We start from the raw sequence: 13,214 nt of genomic DNA, 5'->3' as shown, positions 1-13,214 counted from the left end.
AGCTTCGGTCTGCCAGGACTCGATCAACGTGGTCAGCTGCTTCTTCTCTTCAAGCAGTCGTCCCTCTCTTCCCTCATCCCTCTCTCAAGCTGCTGTCTCAGCTTCTCCTCTCTCTCACGCATCTCACGCTGGTCCTTCTCTTTCTCCTCCAGGAGCTTCCTCTGGAATTCTTCCTGCACGCCAATGAGCCTCTGCCTCATCCACGCCTCCATCTGCTTCTCTTTTTCTGAGAATTGCAGTTTCAGAGCCTCTTCTTTCTTGGAGAGCTCTACGTGGTCTCCGTGCTCCGGACTCTGGTGGCTGTCATTGGTTCCACTGCGCAACTTCTCCTCCAGATCAGAGCACTTGTCTTGGCTGACTGTGAGATCAGCCCTTGCCTGGTTCAGCTGGGTCAGGGCGTCCATATGAGCCACTGTTCTTATCTGGCGCCTTTTGGTGCTCCGGCTCAACTGCTCGTCCTTCTCAGCCAGCTGTTCTTTTAGCTGCCTGACTTCATGCTGAAGCTCCGTCACTGACCTCAGCAGCTTTTTGTTCTCTTCCTGAATCTTCTCCATTGGTCTTCCTGTTCTTACTTTTTTGTTTAAAATGTAGACCACTTTAGCAGCTTCTGTTATGCTGTTTCACTAACACAAGTAGATAGTTTAAGTATATAAGGATTTATGTTTAGGACTAGAGTTTTAGTCTTTGGTGTTGTGCCTTTAATGTCCTTTTTTGTCAGGCTTTGACAAGGCTTTATGGTTTTGTCAGGCTTTAAAAGTTTTAACCGTTCATCATCAGAGCACATCAAAGACAGTGTTCTGTAGAACCAGCCAATGGAACAGCAGCACTACAGGGAGTGCAGAATTTTTAGGCAAGTTGTAATTTTGAGGATTAATTTTATTATTGTACAACAGCCATGTTCTTAATGAACCCAAAAGACTCATTAATATCAAAGCTGAATATTTTTGGGAGTTGGAGTGGGGCTTTTTTAGTTTTAGCTACTTTAGGAGGATATCTGTGTGCAGGTGACTATTACTTTGCGCATAATTATTAGGCAACTTAACAAAAAACGAATATATACCCATTTCAATTATTTATTTTCACCAGGGAAACCAATATAACAGCTCTCAACAATCACAAATATACATTTCTGACATTCAAAAACAAATCAGTGACCAGTATAGCCACCTTTCTTTGCAAACACACTCAAAAGCCTGCCATCCATGGATTCTGTCGGTGTTTTGATCTGTTCACGATCAACATTGCGTGCAGCAGCAACCACAGCCTCCCAGACCCTGTTTTCCCTCCTTGTAAATCTCACATTTGATGAGGGACCACAGGTTCTCTGTGGGGTTCAGATCAGGTGAACAAGGAGGCCATGTCATTAGTTTTTCTTCTTTTAGGCCCTTTCTTGCCAGCCAGGCTGTGGAGCACTTGGATGCGTGTGATGGAGCATTGTCCTGCATGAAAATCATGTTTTTCTTGAAGGATGCAGACTTCTTCCTGTACCACTGCTTAAAGAAGGTGTCTTCCAGAAACTGGCAGGAGGACTGGGAGTTGAGCTTTAATCCATCCTCAACCCGAAAAGGCCCCACAAGCTCATCTTTGATGATACCAGCCCATATCAGTACCCCACCTCCACCTTGCTGGCGTCTGAGTCGGACTGGAGCTGTCTGCCCTTTACCGATCCAGCCACGGGCCCATCCATCTGGCCCATCAAGACTACTCTCTCATTTCATCAGTCCATAAAGCCCTAGAAAAATCAGTCTTGAGATATTTCTTGGCCCAGTCTTGACTTTTCAGCTTGTGTCTTGTTCAGTGGTGGTCGTTTTTTAGCCTTTCTTACCTTGGCCATGTCTCTGAGTATTGCTCACTTGTGCTTTTGGGCACTCCAGTGATGTTGCAGCTCTGAAATATGGCAAAACTGGTGGCAAGTGGCATCTTGGCAGCTGCACGCTTGACTTTTCTCAGTTCATGGGAAATTATTTTGCGCCTTGGTTTTTCCACACGCTTCTTGCGACCCTGTTGACTATTTTGAAGGAAACGCTTGATTGTTTCAATGTATTTTAATTATAACAGAAAATGGCAAAAATGACAGAATGCATAAAATAAATGAAAGCAGATGCACATGGGGGTGTGAACACCTACATCTTCTGCTGGATTCAAAGAGTGTTTGCATTTTTTACATTTTTAAAAAGGATGCAAATAATTTGAACCGTCTGAAATTATTAAAAATATTGAATTACAATATTAATGGAAAAACTCATTTTAGGATCCCACAATTATGTTGTGAATTACTTCAGCATAAAAAAATCCCCAAAAACTAAAAGCCATTAGATACATAGAACATTTTTTCCAGGACAACTTCTGCATTTATGAAGCCCCGTGATTTCAGGAAACAGTCTTCTTCAGACCAGTGGCCCAAAAGGAGCCTCTGGGTTTAGGATTAGGGGAAGGGAATGGGTTTACTCTTGGTGGAACGGCCGAGGGGAGGGGTCCAGAGCCGGGCGGCAAGGCAGAGGTACCGATGAGGGGCGAGCGGCAGACGAGTCGAGGCCAGGCAGAGGAGTCGAAGCCGGGGAAGCAGATTATAGCTGGAGCCACGGAGGCAGAGTGCGTGGTCGGAGACAGGAAGCAGGCAGGTTTCCTGGGGAACAGGCGAGGCGGGCAGGATGAAGACAGGCAGGTCTGGGATGAGCTGCAGCGGAGCCGACAGGTGAGTGGAGTTGGCCTGATGAGGTGGGAGTGGCTGACAGGTAGAGTGGAAAACTACTGAGGGCAGGAAGCAAGGAAAAGAGTTGGGGTTCACTTTTTCCAAAATTTTAGAATCCTGCTCCAGACCCCTTTCTTCTTCTTCTTTTTCTCCTTCTTTTTTCAATGTAGTTCTGATGAAAGGAGGAATTGGTTTTAGTTTTCACATCCACACATTTAAACTTCCAAAACCAGGAGTGACGGGACAAACAAATCTGCGGCTGCTTACCCAAAGCTGCTGGAAGTTCTCTTGGAGGCGCTCAGTTTCCTGCTTCCTCTCCTCCTCTTGCTGTTTGCGCAGGGTCTCTTGTTCCTGGAGTTTCTCCTCCAGCTCTGACTGGTGTTTTCTCCAGCGCTGAGCTTCGGTCTGCCAGGACTCGATCAACGTGGTCAGCTGCTTCTTCAAGCAGTCGTCCCTCTCTTCCCTCATCCCTCTCTCAAGCTGCTGCCTCAGCTTCTCTCTCTCTCACGCATCTCACGCTGGTCCTTCTCTTTCTCCTCCAGGAGCTTCCTCTGGAATTCTTCCTGCAGCCAATGAGCCTCTGCCTCATCCACGCCTCCATCTGCTGTTCTTTTTCTGAGAATTGCAGTTTCAGAGCCTCTTCTTTCTTGGAGAGCTCTACGTGGTCTCCGTGCTCCGGACTCTGGTGGCTGTCATTGGTTCCACTGCGCAACTTCTCCTCCAGATCAGAGCACTTGTCTTGGCTGACTGTGAGATCAGCCCTTGCCTGGTTCAGCTGGGTCAGGGCGTCCATATGAGCCACTGTTCTTATCTGGCGCCTTTTGGTGCTCCGGCTCAACTGCTCGTCCTTCTCAGCCAGCTGTTCTTTTAGCTGCCTGACTTCATGCTGAAGCTCCGTCACTGACCTCAGCAGCTTTTTGTTCTCTTCCTGAATCTTCTCCATTGGTCTTCCTGTTCTTACTTTTTTGTTTAAAATGTAGATCACTTTAGCAGCTTCTCTTATGTTATTCTGTTATGCTGTTTCACTAACACAAGTAGATAGTTTAAGTATATAAGGATTTATGTTTAGGACTAGAGTTTTAGTCTTTGATGTTGTGCCTTTTATGTCAGGCTTTGAACCAGGCGTGTCCAAACCCAGGCAGCAAGTAGCCCTGACCACTCCAGGTGTCCCAGAGGCTGCCTGAAAAAAAAACGGGAGCTGAAACATGAATTTAATAATCAGGTGTTTTATTTAGCAGCCCCCTCTGGGATACCTTACGGAGCATATCAATAACAACAAGCCCTAAATGTTGTTAAATGTTGTATTTATTGGCTTCCAGTACATACTCTGCAGATCCAACTAATCAGGACAGTAGCCTAAATGCAAATGCAGGGCTGACGTCAGGTGTAAAGAGTCTCTCAATGTCAAAGCCAGTTAGTCGCTTTTCAGAGTGGCAGAGAACTGGGGTCAGCAAAGAAGGGTGTTGCTGTAGTGCTGTCAGAAACTGAAGGGCTGAAAGGCCATCTTTGAATCTACAAAGTGAACACAAACACTTTCACTGCTGTGTAGTGCCAACAGCAACAACCAATTAAACTATCTAAATTGTATTATCTTAAGTTTATATATTTTATAAGTTCATAAGGTTCTATTTGTTCGTTATATTGAGTATTTATAGATTAGCATAAGGCAGAGAATGGAGAGACAGACATCATATAGGCTAGCAGTTGTAACACCATAGATATACAGTACATGCCATGAGACATTTCAAGCAAATTTTTTGGGGGTGGGTGGAACGACAAAAACAAACGAAAATTTAACTTACCTGTCAATTACAGATGAGTTGAGGTCAATGACATACCATCGGACGTAGTCTGCCACAATGTCCTTCTTTTCTTCAGTTAGAAAGTTAGCAGCCGCTAACCAATGGTACAGCTGATTCACGTTGTACGTACTTCAGATAGCGACGGCCATGCTACACTAACTTTGCTTAGCAGTAACAGGCTGTTGAGACGTCCCCGGTACGGCTGGTTCTTCAGTCTGTGCTGCGGCATTTAAAAACGCCAAAGACCGACCACAGAAACCACAAATCGGCGTCAATCTGCTCAAATGTTTGCCACAAAACGGGCAAAAGGCCACTTGCATGTCGTCCATCCTGCGTCACGATGAAGTCCTTACCCGCTTTCGATTCAGGTCAGTTTGGCCATCAATGTACATCGCCAGCAATGGAACATGCCTGTTCTGCACACAATACTGTGATGGTTGCTCGTTCTGTTGGTAAAACAAAGTTGTTGTTGTTTTTTTTAAAGGCAATTTTCCACTGTGCGTTTTTGATACAATATGATCATCTTAAAATAACACATAAATGTGGAAATCAATCTACCATCAAATGTTTCCCCCCCCTCCCTCACTTACAGTTTGATATCTGGATCTTAGAGCCAAAATTGTCCTTCGGACGCGTCTGTTCCTCACCAGACGGCGGGATCGCAGCAAAAGAATATTAAAGATAATGAAAAGCAGTTCTGGAGCCATTTTGTGATGTAAAATTCCTGTATGTAAAATTCCTGTATTACTTATATAGATATTTGAGAATGTACCATCATGTCATGGCGCGAAAATGTCACCGGACACTAATTATTTGAGATAATAAGGAAGTGTTATGTTATTGACATTAATATTTTAATCTATTATTATTATATAAAGATAATAATAGGGTAAAATATTGCACTTTCAAAGAAACGAGCGCTGAATGTGTTTGGGTATGTTTCGGATGGGTTAAAATAATTAAATGGACCTGGCCACTTTTCCCGGGGAACGGGGAACGGTTCGTTATTATTATGCGACAACATTACGTCATTTTACGTGCGCCGTAGTGTCCGTAGTGTCCGAAAGCTAATTTTGAATTGAGTGCGCTACGTAGTTCACTCAATCCATGTCCCCCATGTAGTGAGTAGTGAATAGGGAACGAGTGTGTGGTTTCGGAAACAGCCACGGTCTCATCCAAAGATCTGTCCACATCCCAACTGAGCAGGAACACTATCACCCTCTCCACAATCGACTGGACCTGGAGAGGAAAAAACACTGATTTAGGAGGACCAACTGTTCCCACAAGTCCTATATTTACCAAAAAAGACTACATTCACATGTTCCTGTTGCCTTTCACATAGTTTTGAGGCTCCAGTTGATCCAGTTTCTATCTTCCGTTGCAGTGTACTTTAACTCCAGGCTCCTATTGTACTTTTACCCCTCCACATTTCAGGCCAGTTAATTTACTAAACAATAAGAAGCATAATTTGTTAATCACTGACGTAAAGACGCTCTGTTACCGATAACAAACCACGTCTGGATTCGACTGTGGTTCGTAATACATCATCCACTGGCCACCACTCGTCATGCAGGTATACAGCCAAGACTGAGTTGTAAAACACGACACTTTACTGCTTGTCTTTCACGTCTGATGGGGGATCACAAGTCTGGTTCCGGACCTTGTGTTGGGTCACCGGAGGGGTGAAGCGCCAACAGTGTGCAGTCAGCTCCACCATCTTCAAACAGCTGCAAGCGCGTTACATTGTTTACTGTTATGGTTGTCTGAGGAAAAAAAGGACAGACTAGTTGGTTTTTTTAACCCCACAATCAAGAGGAACATTCTTGTGACTGAGGATGCAAACTGGTCATAAAAAGCAGTAATAGGTGTTACCTTATTGGTCGTGGAAGATTGGAATTCTTTAGTTTTATGAGGCATTTGCTCCAGAGGAGAGAGGTACTGTTCAGATGCCAATGTGAGATCTGTGTCGCCCACAACTGGAAGGTCTACGGCAGGGGTCGGCAACCCGCGGCTCGAGAGCCGCATGCGGCTCTTTAGCGCCACCCTAGTGGCTCTCTGGAGCTTTAGCAAATATAGGGAAAAGATGTGTGAATATATTTTTTTGTTTTAATATAATTTCTGTAGGAGGAAAAACATGACAAACATTCTTAAAGTTTTCCAATGCTGTAAAAATTTGTATAATACATATTTAATTTCCACATCTCATTATAATGGAAGTTAAACTTAAAGCACCACCGTACAGCAGAGTGGTCACGTGGTGCGTCATTCGCTCCAGGATGCTCGTTATGTATTTGTAGCCTAATTATCATTTTGATAGTAGGCTAATAAAGCCAATATAGACACTTACAGCATGTGTTGCTTTCATTATAAGGCATTTCAGTTTTTGCGGCTCCGGACGGATTTGTTATTGTTTTCTTGGTCCAATATGGCTCTTTCAACAGTTTGCGTTGCCGACCCCTGGTCTACGGGATACATGGTGATCTCGCCTGTGTACAGATCACTTTCTTACACCTGCACATGTAATCAACAACCTGAAAAAAATGATTTTAATAATCCCATGACAGGACTGGATGGAGAATCCCCACAGTGCATTAGAATTATGTCTCATATTTGGAAAGCTACTAATATTAGTTGGGTTAAAGTCACTTACGCAAAATGACGTAACCGTCACGTTAAATGCACTAGTAATAATAAATCCTCCGTGAGAACTGATTCAAATGTAATAAAAACAAAAGGATATACAGTATGACAAAGTACTGCTGCTTTTTGAGACCATGATTTTGAAGATTATTCGGAACAAGATTTCGCTGAACCGAAACTTGACTACTTCCAAGCTCTGCTCAACGAGCAATGTTCACATTAGCAAGAAGGGTCGTTTTACAAAAGTACTGCCCGACTTAACAGAAGTCGTGCGTATGACATGCAGTCGTTGTCTTACTGTTCCGGTCCATAAATACTTGCGCAGACCCAGAACTTGCAGTGTGTAAATCGGGGCCTGTAACGAAATGCCCAAGGTTGACATATGTCGTGGACTTCAGCGCCCCCGTGTGTCCATAGAGGGATATGACACCCCCCCACGTCAGTGTACTATGATCTGTTGATTCTCCTAATCTCTCCTAATCCACTGATGTGTACAATAACTGTTGGATGAACACAACATTACCTGTTAGGGTCTTAAAAAAAAAGGCACACTCGGACGGAACTCTCAAAATATCATCAAAGCCAAACGGGAGCTTTCTGACCTGTAGTACATGTTTTCCGCAGTACTTAAGCCTTCCTAAAGCTACAGTAGACGTCTTATTAAATAAAGGAAAAGATGGGAATTTTGTTCTCAGTCCACAATCTGCACAAGCATACAGCGTTAGTTATTATTCTTTATGCCAGAAATTTGTGTTTTATTGGGAAAGAGGGTTGATAAACAGTCAGTTTGCGCAGGGGAAATGGAGGTAATAATCCAGCAATACCAGGGTCACAGCAAGGGAACCAAGGGGCACAGCCTGAGCGCATGCGCAGTGAGGGGCGCTGAGCACACCACACTGGTCAGCGTTAATTGGGAGCGCGTCAGAGCGGAGCCAGTTGTCTTCATCGCCTGAAGAGACGGCCCAGATGAAGTTCGGACGGTATTGTTTATCTCAGACAAATTTTAAGTCATTTTCCTGACTGTGTCATATTTATAGTTTGGTTAGTGGCTATTGCTTTATGTTGTTATGTTTGGTAGTTGGGTTTCTGTTTGTTAATTGGGTGGTTGCATTGCGATGGTTGTTCTGAGGATTATACCCTTTATTTAGTGTCAGACGACATTATTGTGGTCGTATTCAAGCTGTTAAGTGTGTGACAATTTCTGTCCAAGCTTTATATCGTTAATTACCACGTGAAGTGCGTGTTAATTTATGCGTGTAGATACCTGTATTTGACCACTAGATGGCAGCATAGTTACTCAAGAGACGCCATTATTTGGAACGCTTTTATTCTCGTTTATAGTTGAGAATTAAGTTAAGTCTGGTTAATTAACAGGTTAAGTTTCTTTAAAAATTTCGGTTTTTTGGCCCAATTTATGCATTGGTGGTTCAGTGGTAGAATTCTCGCCTGCCACGCGGGAGGCCCGGGTTCGATTCCCGGCCAATGCAAATCATTTTTATCTTAATCTTATGTTTTATTGAATTTGATCATATGAGAACACTATAGCTTTTTTTAGAGGGTGTGTGTGTGTGGGGGGGGGATTCTTCCGCCGCTAGTAGGCGCCTTTTTCCCCTTTAGACTCAGCGACACTGCTCTCTCTCTCTCTCTCTCTCTCTCTCTCTCTCTCTCTCTCTCTCTCTCTCTCTCTCTCTCTCTCTCTCTCTCTCTCTCTCTCTCTCTCTCTCTCTCTCTCTCTCTCTCTCTCTCTCTCTATATATCGCTTACGAGGTGAACAGCGTTTGTGTTTTAATGTCTCACTCATGAGAATGGCATTAGGAGTTCATGTTAATTTTCATGGAAAAACACGTCTTTACCAAAGTTACTGTGCATACATAAGCTGTTATTTTACATTACTCTATAGTCACCTACAATCTGCCATGTCTCCAAAGATGTCCTCATCCTCTGGTGGTTTCTGCAGGTGTGGGAAGACCTCAAGTAATTGTTGGCACAGTGGACAGCATTTCATCTTTTTCTCGTGAATCTGCTGCAAGGCCTGTGGAAAGACCTGGTTTGCTGACAACCCTCGATGGCTGGAGAAGCTGCCGAACCGTTCATCATCAGAGCAGATCAAAGACAGCGTTCTGTAGAACCAGCCACTGAAACAGCAGCGCTAGTGGGAATGCTAGTTTTGTTGTTTTTCTCCAATTGTATTTAGTCTTTTAGTTGAATATTTATGTCAGCAATTAAGCCATCAGAAATCTACCCCCAATGTGCCTACGACACATCAACTGAAAGCACTTTCTGACTGTTCTGTCTTGTTGAAGCGTCTGTGGTCGCTCAGTTGCTCTAACTTCATTTTATTACACCTTTTCAACATTTATAATGAGCTCAGTGTGTCCTATTTCAATGGTAATTGTTTATTTTGCTGGAGATGGACTTAAAAGGATGCAGTGATTGAATGGTAAAATGGCTAGCACAATAAAATATCAATGTATTTTAATTATAACAGAAAATGGCAAAAATGACAGAATGCATAAAATAAATGAAAGCAGATGCACATGGGGGTGTGAACACCTTCATCTTCTGCTGGATTCAAAGAGTGTTTGCATTTTTTACATTTTTAAATAAGGATGCAAATAATTTGAGCAGTCTGAAATTATGAAATTACAATATTAATGGAAAAACTCATTTTAGGATCCCACAATTATGTTGTGAATTACTTCAGCATAAAAAAATCCCCAAAAACTAAAAGCCATTAGATACATAGAACATTTTTTCCAGGACAACTTCTGCATTTATGAAGCCCCGTGATTTCAGGAAACAGTCTTCTTCAGACCAGTGGCCCAAAAGGAGTCTCTGAGTTTAGGATTAGGGGAAGGGAATGGGTTTACTCTTGGTGGAACGGCCGAGGGGAGGGGTCCAGAGCCGGGCGGCAAGGCAGAGGTACCGATGAGGGGCGAGCGGCAGACGAGTCGAGGCCGGGGAAGCAGATTATAGCTGGAGCCACGGAGGCAGAGTGCGTGGTCGGAGACAGGAAGCAGGCAGGTTTCCTGGGGAACAGGCGAGGCGGGCAGGATGAAGACAGGCAGGTCTGGGATGAGCTGCAGCGGAGCCGACAGGTGAGTGGAGTTGGCCTGATGAGGTGGGAGTGGCTGACAGGTAGAGTGGAAAACTACTGAGGGCAGGAAGCAAGGAAAAGAGTTGGGGTTCACTTTTTCCAAAATTTTAGAATCCTGCTCCAGACCCCTTTCTTCTTCTTCTTTTTCTCCTTCTTTTCAATGTAGTTCTGATGAAAGGAGGAATTGGTTTTAGTTTTCACATCCACACATTTAAACTTCCAAAACCAGGAGTGACGGGACAAACAGATCTGCGGCTGCTTACCCAAAGCTGCTGGAAGTTCTCTTGGAAGCGCTCAGTTTCCTGCTTTCTCTCCTCCTCTTGCTGTTTGCGCAGGGTCTCTTGTTCCTGGAGTTTCTCCTCCAGCTCCGACTGGTGTTTTCTCCACCACTGAGCTTCGGTCTGCCAGGACTCGATCAACGTGGTCAGCTGCTTCTTCAAGCAGTCGTCCCTCTCTTCCCTCATCCCTCTCTCAAGCTGCTGTCTCAGCTTCTCCTCTCTCTCACGCATCTCACGCTGGTCCTTCTCCTTCTCCTCCAAGAGCTTCCTCTGGAATTCTTCCTGCACGCCAATGAGCTTCTGCCTCATCCACGCCTCCATCTGCTGTTCTTTTTCTGAGAATTGCAGTTTCAGAGCCTCTTCTTTCTTGGAGAGCTCTACGTGGTCTCCGTGCTCCGGACTCTGGTGGCTGTCATTGGTTCCACTGCGCAACTTCTCCTCCAGATCAGAGCACTTGTCTTGGCTGACTGTGAGATCAGCCCTTGCCTGGTTCAGCTGGGTCAGGGCGTCCATATGAGCCACTGTTCTTATCTGGCGCTTTTTGGTGCTCCGGCTCAACTGCTCGTCCTTCTCAGCCAGCTGTTCTTTTAGCTGCCTGACTTCATGCTGAAGCTCCGTCACTGACCTCAGCAGCTTTTTGTTCTCTTCCTGTATCTTCTCCATTGGTCTTCCTGTTCTTACTTTTTTGTTTAAAATGTAGATCACTTTAGCAGCTTCTGTTATGTTATTCTGTTATGCTGTTTCACTAACACAAGTAGATAGTTTAAGTATATTAGGATTTATGTTTAGGACTAGAGTTTTAGGCTTTGATGTTGTGCCTTTAATGTCCTTTTTTGTCAGGCTTTGAACCAGGCATGTCCAAACCCAGTCCTCGAGGGCCACATCCAGCCGGGTTTTCTGTCCTACGAGGCTGAAAATGCATTCAGTGGGATAGAAAACCCGGCTGGATTGTGGCCCTCAAAGACTGGGTTTGGACATGCCTGCCTTGAACCGTTCATCATCAGAGCACATCAAAGACAGTGTTCTGTAGAACCAGCCAATGTAACAGCAGCGCTAGTGGGAATGCTAGTTTTGTTGTTGTTTGCTTCTCCAATTGTATTTAATCTTTTAGTTGAATAATTAGGTCAGCAATTAAGTCATCAGAAATCTACCCCCAATGTGCCTACGACACATCAACTGAAAGCACTTTCTGACTTCCTGTCTTGTTGAAGCGTCTGTGGTCCCACTCAGTTGCTCTAACTTCATTTTATTCAACATTTAGAAAAAGCTCAGTGTGTCCTATATCGATAGATATAAACACCATGAACATTTCTGTCCGTCACACATTGATCCACATCAGAAAGATGAAATAAGATATTGTATTTCTGTTGTGTTGTCAAGGTGAATGGAGACATCCCTCCTAGGCTGAAGAAGAGTGCCCATGAAGTTATCCTGGAATTCATCCGCTCAAGACCTCCACTCAACCCTGTAAGCTTCCCTTTATAAAGAAGAAACGCTCGCTTTTAACTTTCTCGGGTTGCTTGTTGATACAAATCCGATGACAGACGCAGCCGGTGGCGCTCATGCAACATTGTGCACGTGCTCCCTGTCGCAGGTGTCTGCTCGCAAACTGAAGCCTCAGACGCAGCCTCCTCCCACGCTGCACGAACGCATCCTGGAGGAAATCAAAGCTGAGAGGAAGCTGAGGCCCGTGTCGCCGGGCGAGATGCGCAGGGCAAAGCTGGGTACGAACGCACACACGTGCACACGTGGACTCAAACACACAAGCTTTTTTTAAAAATGTCCAGCAGTGCTTAAATTACAATTGAATCCCTTTTGTGTACACTGCTAAAAGTGGCAGATGGTGGTTTCAGTTCTAGTGATACCAGTTATTTTCAAAGCTGTAACACGTACGTCACACACCTGCATGCACGTTGTCCAGTACAGGCAGCAGGTTTATGGGATAAAAAGCTCAAAACGGTGTGATTAACCTCTTGATGCCAGTCGATAACCGTCAAATGCCATGGCTGTTTCTCGTTGCAGTATTTCGCCCACTTAGCATGTCTTTCAGTTTTGACGCGTCAGGTAAAGTGCACCCCCCACCGCTGCTTACCTGACTTCTGCTCCCTTATTTTTTATGCCCCCCCACCGTCGTTGTGGTCTGCTGTCTGAGCCCGCGCTCGCCATCCATCCATCGATCATTCATTCGAACGCTCCCCATTTGTGGTTGGTGGTCGGCTGATGTGACACACCGGTCAGTTGGAGGAGCCAGTTAAAGGTCAACTGACCTGACAGTCAGTTGGTGAACCTGGGAAAAAAATCATAGTACAGTACGCCAAAAAAAAACAGTAAGGAAAAGCAAGCTTCATAAAGAGGATTAGACATGACAGTATTTTTATTGCTATTTTCAGTCTTCAGCAACCTGCGAGCGGCCCAGAATAACTGAGGAAGTATAAAATTGTGCTCATTTTTTTGCTTGGCATGGTGATAAATGTGCACAGGCAGCAAAGCCACCAAGAGCCTTCAAGAATCATCAGAAGAAGAATCTTTTATTGTCACCCCAGTGACTTTGCAGAGTTTAATCAGTGTGCAGACGGATCAGAGCAGAGGCTGATCTGCTTCACGTTATATCTGGATGTATGATCTATGAGTATAAGTGAATTCTGCTGAGGCGGCCAATCAAAGTCCTGTTCCTCCTGCCGAGGCTTGTGTATCCTCACATCATT

At 44.5% G+C, this 13,214-nt stretch overlaps 2 protein-coding genes, 2 long non-coding RNA genes and 1 other non-coding gene across 7 annotated transcripts in view; 3 read left to right on the top strand and 2 right to left on the bottom strand.

Annotated features, from left to right (window-relative positions):
* The window catches only part of spire1b (spire-type actin nucleation factor 1b), a 54,404-nt gene that overhangs the window by 36,296 nt on the left and 4,894 nt on the right, over positions 1 to 13,214 (top strand).
* Positions 3,272 to 6,548, bottom strand: LOC130532813 (uncharacterized). Of its 3 annotated transcripts, none has more exons than XR_008952435.1 (6): positions 6,367 to 6,548; positions 5,996 to 6,257; positions 5,085 to 5,733; positions 4,655 to 4,940; positions 4,019 to 4,204; positions 3,272 to 3,872 (listed from the first exon to the last, which is right to left on the bottom strand). It is a non-coding gene; the product is annotated as an uncharacterized LOC130532813 (long non-coding RNA). The 3 variants fall into 3 exon arrangements; XR_008952437.1 differs by having other exon boundaries at positions 6,108 to 6,257; XR_008952436.1 differs by lacking the exon at positions 4,019 to 4,204.
* On the top strand, positions 7,956 to 9,710 carry LOC130532816 (uncharacterized). The gene is made up of 2 exons (XR_008952440.1): positions 7,956 to 8,114; positions 9,092 to 9,710. It is a non-coding gene; the product is annotated as an uncharacterized LOC130532816 (long non-coding RNA).
* Positions 8,551 to 8,621, top strand: trnag-gcc (transfer RNA glycine (anticodon GCC)). Its single transcript has one exon. It is a non-coding gene; the product is annotated as a tRNA-Gly (tRNA).
* On the bottom strand, positions 9,595 to 11,399 carry LOC130532811 (golgin subfamily A member 6-like protein 24). Its single transcript, XM_057045684.1, has 2 exons — positions 10,495 to 11,399; positions 9,595 to 10,399 (listed from the first exon to the last, which is right to left on the bottom strand). The coding sequence occupies exons 1-2, from the start codon at positions 11,170 to 11,172 to the stop codon at positions 10,322 to 10,324; spliced, it is 756 nt and encodes a 251-aa protein (XP_056901664.1). The 5' UTR covers positions 11,173 to 11,399; the 3' UTR covers positions 9,595 to 10,321.

This window comes from Takifugu flavidus, chromosome 10 (genome assembly GCF_003711565.1).
Source record: "Takifugu flavidus isolate HTHZ2018 chromosome 10, ASM371156v2, whole genome shotgun sequence".
NCBI classification, from domain to species: Eukaryota; Metazoa; Chordata; class Actinopteri; order Tetraodontiformes; family Tetraodontidae; genus Takifugu; species Takifugu flavidus.
Note: the sequence above shows the minus strand (reverse complement) of the source record. Positions and strands in the feature narration are given on the sequence as shown.